Source organism: Hibiscus syriacus, unplaced genomic scaffold (assembly GCF_006381635.1).
Source record: "Hibiscus syriacus cultivar Baekdansim isolate YM2019G1 unplaced genomic scaffold, ASM638163v2 tig00111166_pilon, whole genome shotgun sequence".
In the NCBI taxonomy this organism is placed as follows: Eukaryota; Viridiplantae; Streptophyta; class Magnoliopsida; order Malvales; family Malvaceae; genus Hibiscus; species Hibiscus syriacus.
The window spans coordinates 1,722,176-1,732,985 of record NW_024063008.1 but is presented as its reverse complement, the minus strand read 5'-3'; the positions used below and the strand labels follow the sequence as shown (position 1 = coordinate 1,732,985).

At 36.3% G+C, this 10,810-nt stretch overlaps 1 protein-coding gene across 2 annotated transcripts; it reads left to right on the top strand.

Moving 5' to 3' along the window:
• Nucleotides 1-3,778: 3,778 nt before the first annotated feature.
• On the top strand, nucleotides 3,779-7,654 carry LOC120155217 (UDP-N-acetylmuramoyl-L-alanyl-D-glutamate--2,6-diaminopimelate ligase MurE homolog, chloroplastic-like). Of its 2 annotated transcripts, XR_005518951.1 has the most exons (6): nucleotides 3,779-5,683; nucleotides 5,796-5,912; nucleotides 6,008-6,183; nucleotides 6,653-6,798; nucleotides 7,051-7,234; nucleotides 7,485-7,654. XR_005518951.1 is itself a non-coding variant. In XM_039166796.1 (5 exons), the coding sequence occupies exons 1-5, from the start codon at nucleotides 3,814-3,816 to the stop codon at nucleotides 7,067-7,069; spliced, it is 2,328 nt and encodes a 775-aa protein (XP_039022727.1). In that variant the 5' UTR covers nucleotides 3,779-3,813; the 3' UTR covers nucleotides 7,070-7,483. The 2 variants fall into 2 exon arrangements, 1 of the variants encoding a protein (XP_039022727.1); XM_039166796.1 differs by lacking the exon at nucleotides 7,485-7,654 and having other exon boundaries at nucleotides 7,051-7,483.
• The last annotated feature ends 3,156 nt before the right edge of the window (nucleotides 7,655-10,810 follow it).

The window sequence follows — 10,810 nt, the reverse complement described above, 5'->3', positions numbered from 1 at the left end:
AAGTACCCGAACGCACAAGTGATTAGCCTTGGAATTGGTGATACTACTGAACCTATTCCAGATGTTATTACTTCTGCAATGGCTATGAGATCTCATGCACTGTCTATGATGGAGGGTTACAGTGGTAATAGAGCTTAACAAGGTGAAAAAGCATTGAGAGCAGTCATTGGTCTTTCAGAGTATGAATTTAATACTGCTTGCATAACTAAACTTTTCCCAACTCATTCGCATACCGTTACAGCTTAAGTTTCTAGACCTTTGTTGCTCGTGGTTATGTGTTATATTGTTGCTATTATTCAGGGCATGCATGTGCACGGTTACTATAGATTAATGGGACTCACGGTTATAGATTTTATGGGCATATTGGTTCTATGATTTAGTGGGTTTATATAGATCGTACTTGTCTCTTGCTGTTGTTTCCTTCCTCATCACGGATATTTGGGTGGTTTGCACAATAATTGGTGTTCTCTTCTCCAACTTAGATTGAGAATGAATTTCAATTTCCATTACTGTGGATTGTTGACTTTTCTTATAGTTCTTTAAAGACAGTAACTTATCACTCCTATACTTTTATATTTGATCTACTTTTGTCTTTTTCATTTTAAAGTGCAATACACGGGTATTTGAATTTCTTATTTTGAAATTGCTTTATGAGATAAGCCACACTTCTCCATATTTCACGATCTAACCTTTTTTAATTTTTGTTTTGGGTAATTTCAAACGATCAAATGTAATTATTTAAAATTAAATTTTTTAAATTTTTATTTAAATTTTTTAATTTTCGTAATTAAGACAATCGATAAATTAATTGGTACCGAAAGGACGGTTCAAGGGTGTTAATCCTTCCTGGACTGTAACCGACTCCCGAATCCGATATATCTCTGGTAAAACACAGATCAGGTAAGATGGTGTCCGACCTACCTAAACGTTTTTAAAATGGTCGGTGGCGACTCCAATTCATTTAATCCAAGTCGAAGCTCGATTTCGGGATTCAACCGAAAGACGGTTGCGACAGCATATTTATAGGTTCGCATACCTGGAAGTTCGCATGAGTGGTATGTCCGCATACCTGGAAATTCGTGGGGTTAGAGTTTCGTAAGTAGTAACACTTGTCCCCCATGTGTGTGAAGATTATAAAGTGACATTCGCGAATCTGGGAATTGGAGCGATAAATGTATGGCGCTTGAAATTCGGGATTTTTTGAATTTTGAACTAAACGGTTGTAATTGAGTGGCTGTTGAACTACCACATGTTTTATTAAAACGTATCGTTTCATCCTAGAAGACAAAACGTTTTCAGAAGTTTTTTAGGGTTTATGAATAGCGCCATATCATGTGTGAGTTTTATAATTTTTCATATTTCATCGTTGTCTTCTGCCTTTTGAAAAGATAAAGGCTGCAATGATCACAGTTGAGGATAGTGTACGGTGTTCCTTGTCGCACCTTATTCGTCACACTTGGCGTTCCGTAAAAAACAAAAGCAAAATCAATCCCAATTACCACGGCGGTAGAAGAGAAACGACATCATAATTAATGTAAATAAACCTTGAGCCTTTTCCCTGATCTTTTGGGTTGTTCGAGAACATGTGACAACGTTAAAGCGAGCCTCTTCACCTTCTCAGTAATAAATCGTCTGGCCACCTCCGCTGCATTAAGAGCACTAGAACATGTCCCCAAACCAGGACTAGCACTGATGGAGGAGGAGGCAAGGGGCACAATAGTAGACGAAGAAGTACCAGTGACAATGGCAGACACAGGAAGTTGACCGACAGAGGCTACAATTATTACAATTAAGGATAGAGTAGCAGTGTTTCCTGCCACACCATGTTCGCCACCTGTGGCGTTTCCTGAAAAATAAAAATAAGAGGGTGTTTGGATTATGAATTTCAGCATTACTGATAAAAATATTTGTTCTCCTTGTGATACCATGTTTGGATGGACAAGATTTCCAATAGGAGAGTAATAAAATATTTCTAATAATAAATTTTCTCAAATTTTACCTAGAATGTTAATCCCATTATGGGCTTAGGTATTTTTTGTTTCCCTTTAACTTGGACTAAAATGCCTTTGAAACAAAAGATTTATTTTAAAAATATCCTTACTTTTATTTCAAAAACTATAGTATATTATCATAACTTTATTTTAAAAATATTCACAACCGGGAATTTTATTTATTTATTTATTTATTATCATAACTTTTTAAATATTAATTAAGATTAAAAGAATATATGTTATATTTACTCTTTTAATCTACCTATTTATCTTTTAAATTTTGTAAAAAATTTATATAAATTTAAATTTAATAAAAATATATAAATTGAAAATAATACAATAATATATTCTCTATGATTTTTTATATAAATATTTTTCATTTGAATATTTGGAATTCATCTTGTTAAAAAAATATTAAAAGGAAAATTTAGTAAAATATGCATTCCAATAATCTTTTATTCATTTAACCAAACACTGTAATCATACATTCCTCTCAAACAAACCAAACACAATAATGTAACATTTCCATTAATGTGTAAGATAATATAACATTCCGGTAATCTTATTCCCGAAGATAAAGTTACATTTCATGAACCAAACACATCCTAAAAGTAATCTTAGTCGTCAAAACAGTAGAATAGAATCAACGTTATAATTAATGGAGAACAGACCAACAATGACAGATACGAGAGGCACTCTCATTAGACATTTTAATATAAAGTAAGCAATTAAATTCTTGCAAGAAAAAAAAAATCAAACGAATCAGTACATTAGAAGTAGCTCCAAAAACGCATTACGAAGATAAACTGGAATCCTTTAATTTTTTCGTTCGACGCTCAAGGTTCGCAGGTGGTAATAAATGGACTCGAGATTGTTTTAAAATTGAAATGAACGATAATTACTGGTATGATATTGACCACGCTAACAATTTCTCAATTTTCGTAAAGTAAGAGAATCAAATTCTAAACAATCAAATTAGAGGGATTAAATTATTGATTTCCACAAAGTATACGGATGGGTTTCAAATTAGACCCATTTATACAATTATATCTATACAAATGGGCCATAGATCTGTCTTTAGCCGCAGTTTTCAAATTGAAAAGACGAAACAAGTGTAAATTACACTATTCGCTGTCAAATTATTATTATTATTATTTTTATTTTGATCATTAAATTTTTTTTTAAATAAAATTATCATTAATATCTATTTTTGAATAGTTTAAAATAATTACAAAATAATATTTATTTATATTTTTTAACCATTGGTAATGTACACATACTACAAACACAACTGCTATAACCTAGGATCTCTAAGAAGAACAAAACTCCTATCATTTTTTTAAATTTTATTGCACTTAGACACTATATTAGATCAAGAGTTTATTAAATTTCTACCAAAATGTGTATTTAAGTTCAATTGTACACCATTTACAAAATTATTTATAAAATAAATTAAATCTATGACCCTTTGGAGCTAAACAAACACATATAAGTTTACAGTTAGTTAAACAAACGCATCTGAATTTAATTCCTTTTAATAATAATTTTACATAACTTTTATGTGATATACAACTTAATTTAAATACTATTTTTGGTAAAAAAAAAGTTCTTAGTTTAGTTTAGTGATGATTTTGCAACAAAAAAAAAAACAAATTTAGGTGATCAAAATAGAAACGATGTAATACTTCGATGACTAATGGGTGTAGTTTCATTCTATGTGACGTCGTTTCCTGCAGCTTCGACTTTCCTAATCTTAAAACCTCTATCCCCTCCACAGTTCTAAAACCTCACTGCAACGTTCACTCAATCTTCCCTCCCTCCAATGGCTTTCTCACTCCTTTCGCTTCCCAAATTTCTCGCTCCTCAACCCAACCACATATCTTTAATTGGCCATCACCGCCATCGCCACCGTCGTGTCTATTTTAAGCCTCTTCGTCTTCCTTCTCTCCGCCGCCTTCCGGCTATCGGCCCTGACGGAAAGTATTATCCGACTCCCTCTGATGATGACCCGCCCGAAGCTCCTGAGGACTCCATGCACGGCGTAGACAAGTTTCAGCAAATCCACCGCCAAGCTGCCCGTGCCCGCAAAATCCAAGAAGACGACTTTAACAAGCACAAGTCAAATTACCTTTCTGCCATTGCTGACGTGGACGAAGACTTGTTGAGTAAAGAGAAAGCGGGAAATGACGACGGAGATGATTTGTTCGGTGAAATTGATAAAGCCATTGCCATGAAACGGGAAGAGTTGGTTAAGCAAGGTTTGTTACAACCCGCACCTAAAAAATCGGGAGTCGTTGATGACGAGCTGGACGCTGATGAAGTTGTTGACTTGGAAGAAATTGATCAATTACGAGGTTTGACTGCCGTATCTGATTCGGAAGATGGAGAAAATGAAGATTCTGAGGAAGAATTTTCTTCGAAATATGATGTCAGTTTGAGTGACTCTGAAGGTAAAGAAAGAGCTAATTTGTTTGATCCATCATTTGATATAGACTTAGATAGTTTTAGAAAGAGTAAGGTTAGAATTGTGGAACCTAAGTTTAAAATGAGTTTAGCTGAGCTTTTAGATGAAAGTAAAGTGGTGCCGGTGTCGGTTAATGGGGATATAGAGGTTGAGATAACAGGGATACAGCATGATTCTAGGTTGGTTAGTGCTGGGGATTTGTTTGTTTGTTGTGTTGGGAGAAAAACTGATGGGCATTTGTACTTGAGTGAAGCTGATAAGAGAGGAGCTGTTGCTGTTGTAGCAAGTAAAGAGATCGATATTGAGGATACCTTGGGATGCAAGGCATTAGTCATTGTTGAGGATACTAATTCAGTTTTGCCTACACTAGCTGCATCATTTTATAGACATCCTTCAAAGAATATGGCTGTTATTGGGATCACTGGGACTAATGGCAAAACAACCACATCTTATTTGATAAAAGGGATGTATGAGGCAATGGGTTTAAGGACTGGGATGCTAAGTACGGTTGCCTATTATATACATGGTGATAATAAGTTGGAATCACCGAATACAACTCCTGATGCTGTTTTGGTTCAGAATTTGATGGCAAAGATGTTGCATAATGGAACTGAGGCTGTTGTCATGGAGGCTTCTTCTCATGGATTGGCTTTAGGGAGGTGCAACGAGGTTGATTTTGATATCGCGGTGTTTACTAATTTGACTAGGGAAAATTTAGATTTCCATGGGACTGAAGAGGAATATAGGGAAGCTAAAGCAAAGTTGTTTGCAAGGATGGTGGATCCTGAGAGGCATAGGAAAGTTGTTAACATTGATGATCCACATGCACCTTTTTTCATTGCTCAAGGTAACCCTGAAGTTCCTGTGGTGACATTTGCAATGGAGAATAAGAATGCAGATGTTCATCCCCTTAAGTTTGAGTTGTCGCTATTTGAGACTCAGGTCTTGGTTAACACACCACATGGGATATTGGAGATTTCATCAGGTTTGCTCGGAAGGCACAATATCTATAATATACTCACGGCTGTGGCTGTTGGGATTGCAGTTGGGGCGCCGTTAGAGGACATTGTTAGAGGGATTGAAGAGGTTGATGCTGTTCCAGGAAGGTGTGAGTTAATAGATGAGGAGCAGGCATTTGGAGTCATTGTGGACTATGCCCACACTCCTGATGCCTTATCTAGACTGCTAGATTCTGTAAGAGAGCTTGCACCAAAAAGGATTATTACTGGTACGCTTGTTATGATTTTCCTTTAACACTCCTACTTCTCATGAAAATCATGCTTCCTCTTAATTGAATATCAATACCTTTTTTTAACCTATTAATTATGTTGTTTCTGAAGTTATTGGTTGCCCTGGGGAGAGTGACCGGGGGAAAAGACCAATGATGGCGAAAATTGCAACAGATAAAAGTGAAGTGACTCTCTTGACATCTGATAATCCAAAGAGTGAAGATCCATGTAAGTATAAGAAAATGGTATAATTATTATTAGCTGCAATGGCAGTTGCTTAGAAACACGAACCAAATTACTCATATGTTTCATCTTTTGATTAGTGGACATATTGGACGACATGTTAGCTGGCGTGGGGTGGACAATGCAGGATTATTTGAAATATGGAGAAAATGATTACTATCCACCTCTCCCAAATGGCCATAGACTTTTTCTGCATGATATTAGGCGGGTAGCTGTACGTTGTGCTGTTGCCATGGGAGAAGAAGGCGATATGGTTGTAAGTTTTTGAAAGCTTGGATTGCTTCTATATTCCAGCAACCTAGAAAACCCACATCTTCATGAGTATATTTATATGTTCTTCTAGATTAGTGTTTTATGTTTCAGCAATAGACCTAATGTAACTTCGGTGCTCACACACCACAAATGAGGGTGCACTGCCTACATTAAATTTGTTGAAATTTTAAATTAGTTATTTCATATAGGTTTCTTGTTGAACTTTAAGAGTTTTGACTTTGGAGAATAAACCATATATATATTCCTCCCATTCTGCTTCCTCATTTATGCTTTTTCATTCTTTGGATCGTGGGGGTTTATTTCATATAAGGTGAGTCATCCCCTTCTCTTGTCTGTGCACCATACTTGGTTTTTCATGGGTTAATTGTGTAGTCCTCTCCTCTTCTTCATGCTCCTTTTCTGCTCATACTAGTTGATAAGTATATTTGCTAATTTGGTGCTGTGTGTTGCAGGTGGTTGCTGGCAAAGGCCATGAAACGTATCAGATTGAAGGTGACAAAAAGGAGTTCTTTGATGACCGTGAGGAATGCCAGGAAGCATTGCAATATGTTGATGAGCTCCACCAAGCAGGAATAGACACCAGTGAATTCCCATGGAGGTGGGTTCATTCTCTGTTAATTCTGCTTAATTGTTGAAAAATACTTTTTCAGTGATCAGTATGCGGCTTTTCCTGAACAATTTGCTACGTGGAAATGAGTATCATGTTTGGTGAATTGTTAGGATCATGTCTTTGTTAAATGTGATGCCATGTACAATCCAAGCAAAAGGAAATGGAAGAAAAGAATAATATCACATGCTTTTATTTGATAAAGCTATTATAGTAATGTTTCTTTCTTGCGTATGTGTGCAGGTTGCCAGAGAGTCATTAATTTCCATGAGTGTACAGATAAATTGATGTTAATACCACAGAAGGGAATAATATACCTCTAGGTCAAAATTCTGTATTTTGGCCCTTACTGAAAAACACGATATTGTTGCTATTCTGGTGCAGGAATTCATTGTTTGAGGGCATGAGCATTGCTAAATAGAGAACAGTAAGAACTCCACTTGTAGTTGTATTTGTATTCCTTGAAGTTTAACTGTACTCCTTTTGGATGTTAGTTATGAGTTACTCCTTGATTTTCTTTAGTGTTGATCAAACGCTTTTAAAGCGGGAGACAGGTGAGCATGGAGTCGATTATACTGTATGCTTAGAAGCAGAATTCAGTTCATTTCTAAATTTTCAATTGTAACTCTAATTTCTTCTTACTTTTATTCCTAAAGATTTAGATTCTTTCAATCCAGGTCTTGCCAGTTTCGATGTCACTCCAAATCCTGCTTTGACGTGCCCTTTAACAAAGATGAATTTACGTTTTTGTATGCCAAATGACTATTTTTGTGTGTATATGTAAAATAACTATCCTGAAATTGTGTAACGATGATAGATTCTGATTAGTGTTGCAGATTAGAGTGGTGCAGCATGTTGTTTAATAATCTGATGGAAAAATCTATAAAAGATGGGTTTCTTAGTAGTTTGATGTTATTCGTGCTGCCGATTGTGAGGTGAAACAAAATGAATGCATTACAAGTTTAATCTAATTTAGAGGAATCTGTAGTTTTTTTCTCATTGTGTAAGGACAATTCCTGGATTGATTTGTAGAGAACTAATACAAGGTTTGTCAACAAAATCGTATCTTTAGACCTATTTTACGTTACAAGTAAATGTACTTGAATTTTGTTATGTAAATTCCAATTTGGCTTAATGCTATAATCCTCCTTAACTATTAAGATAAACTCGATATTTGAGCTATCAATCATCGTCCTCTGAATTTGCTAAATAAATTAGAAAATAATCAAAGCAAATTCTTCTTGTTAATGGAAAATAATTGCATATTTGAGAAGGAAATTAATACCATTACCATCTATAAAATCGCCATGAATACAAGAAAAGAAAATTCTGGCAAGTTCTGTAAAAGGAAACCCACTGTAAGAGGGAATAAAAGCTCCAACCAAGGCTCAAAGAACCATCACGGACAATACATGGTAAGGCATATCTTTCATTTCACAACAAATCAAAACCAATATAGAAAATTTGGTAGAAATCCAAGACAGGAAAACAAGCCAGCTGCAGGCCTTCATTTTGATTACTTAAAAGCTTAGATGTATTCATTGTTTAGTACATAGTAAACTAACCATCCGTATCGATCCCCGTGTTTTTGACTCGACTGATATATGGTGAGAACACAAATCTTCATTTTGATTGCTTAAAAGCTTAAATATATTCACTGCTTAGAAGTTTTTCTTTGTTGGCTTCTCCATATTATATCATTCTTCCCTGTAAAACTAGGTACTTATTAGTCTGTTCAGAACTGGATTAAACTTCTCCATTTGTCCTGTCCAGTCAGAATTTGAACAAGGGTACCTGTTTTTACTCGCATGGTCATATGATTGATATTTGTTCAACTTTTGTGCTATCACTAGACTGCTTTCCCCATTTGAATGAACAGAATATGAACAAGGGTATCTGTCAATGTTCAGTTTGTAGTGATTCGCCTAGCATAAATGGGAGAATTTGGATTTTGGCAGCGTTGGGAGTTCAGGAGGAACGATGAAAACGACCCAGATTCTTCATTCAATGATTCAATATCGAGTGACGGGTCACTTATCAGAAAGCAGAAGCTGGTATAGAGATTGATTTCACTTGGTGATGATGAAACTAGTGAAGGCAGTAGACTTAAGCAGAAGGACGATGAGAATCCTGGAAAAGCAGGTCGAATTAATGTCGGGAAAGTTAAGAAACGGAGAGCCGGGAATAAGAGCAGCAGCAAAATGAAGAAGGATTCTCCTGAATAAGTTCATTTGCAGAAGGGTGAAACAAGTGCTCACGATCATGCTCCATTGGATGAACTTAAAAGCTTTATGGAGTCCTTGTTAAAAGACCTTAAAGTTACAAGAGAAAGTTATTGAAATGGATGATAGATGAAGTGCAACAGTTGGTGGGTGATCTAAGGGGAAAACCTGGTCATGGTGATGAGAAGGTCCAGTTGCAGAAAAGAGAAAAATCTAGCAAAGATCAGCACTGGAAAACTCACACGGAAAGCATGCAAGCCCATCGTTCGAGTAATTCCGATAAATGTATCCAAGTCCAATGCCATAGAGACTTACAACAGCAGAACAACTCGGAGAAAAACAAACAGCATGTGCCGGTTTGAGACAAGGAGAACAACTTCATGCTGCACAAGAATGACTTTGGATACGGCATGGATAGATCTTTAGTTAGATTCCCCACAGGCGCTACTGCTCATGCTTCTACTGGTTACTTAAACCCATTAGGAGATCGACTTGGCTCTGGACAATTTGTTGAGCTTATTACTTCATCAAACGGGAAATGAGATAGCTTGTCGATAGCTGCTGCAAAGCCAAATCATCAAACAATTGATGCCGGTCAAAACGTTCAAGTCCAGAGTAATACCAGTGTTGTTTTAGCTATAGAAGCTCAAAAAACCAAGGGTGGATATCTGAAGAGAAGTGCAAAAGGCAAGAAAACCGTCGATCTGGGCGATCACCATCCAGTGCCCGAAGATCAAGCCGGTCATGTCCAGGCCATTAGAACCTCAGGAGCCTGTACTAATGTTGAAGAGCTGGGGTCATCTGTTCAAAATTTTCTATCTAGTCCCTTTGGTCAGGTACCTTGGTCAATGTATCCGATGTTACCAACTTTTCTAACTTATCAAATAGCTGCAAATCAAGGGCCTGATGCTTCATTATACAACTATGTTCTACCAAGATCCGCGGAGACTAAAAGCTGTATAAATACGGAAAGAGTAAATCAAATGCCGGAACCAGGTTCTAATCAAGGATCATTTCCAATCATCCCACCAGAAGAAACCATTTGAAAATTTGCATTAATGGGATCGAGAAATATGGATCGCATTAATCAGAAAAGCACCCTAAGTTCTTCTGGTATTGGAACTGGATTTCCTTTCCCACTTCACCAGGGTATAGATTTTGGTTTAAGCATTCCAAATCCAAGACAATTCAATCCAGAATATCCGAGACAAAACAACCCACAAAATCTTCCACAGGAAACCAGCAAACCACTGGGTTTGAAGATAAATGGAGAAGCTGCTAAGGTATCTGGTGGAAGCTATAACTTATCAGAACATATTACTGCAAACAATCACCATAGCAATCCAACTTACAAGTCTGATGGCAGACACTTCTCATATCAGATGCAAAACCTTAAAGACGGCCATCTTTTCCTACAATAATAATTTTAGTTCGAGCAGTTGGAACGAAGTCCCTTGTCAAAACTATTTAGGCAAATATATTTCAATTCCATAATGTTCATCGAAAGTGTTATCCTTTTTTTCTTCCTTCTGTCTAATTTGGATGATAAAATGATGGTTGTGGATGAGTATCATGCCCACATGCATGGCCCAACTATAAACAAACATAAAACGCATCCATGACGTTTTGATGTTGAAAGACATTATTTTTGAAGAGAAGGGCCAAATAATGCACTATGCGTTTTGAGTAATCGAGACTTTAACGGTTGCTTTGCGTTATTAGCTCACTTTCTTCCAAAGCCAATAGATTCATTGCTCTCCTTTGATAACTGCTACTACTCT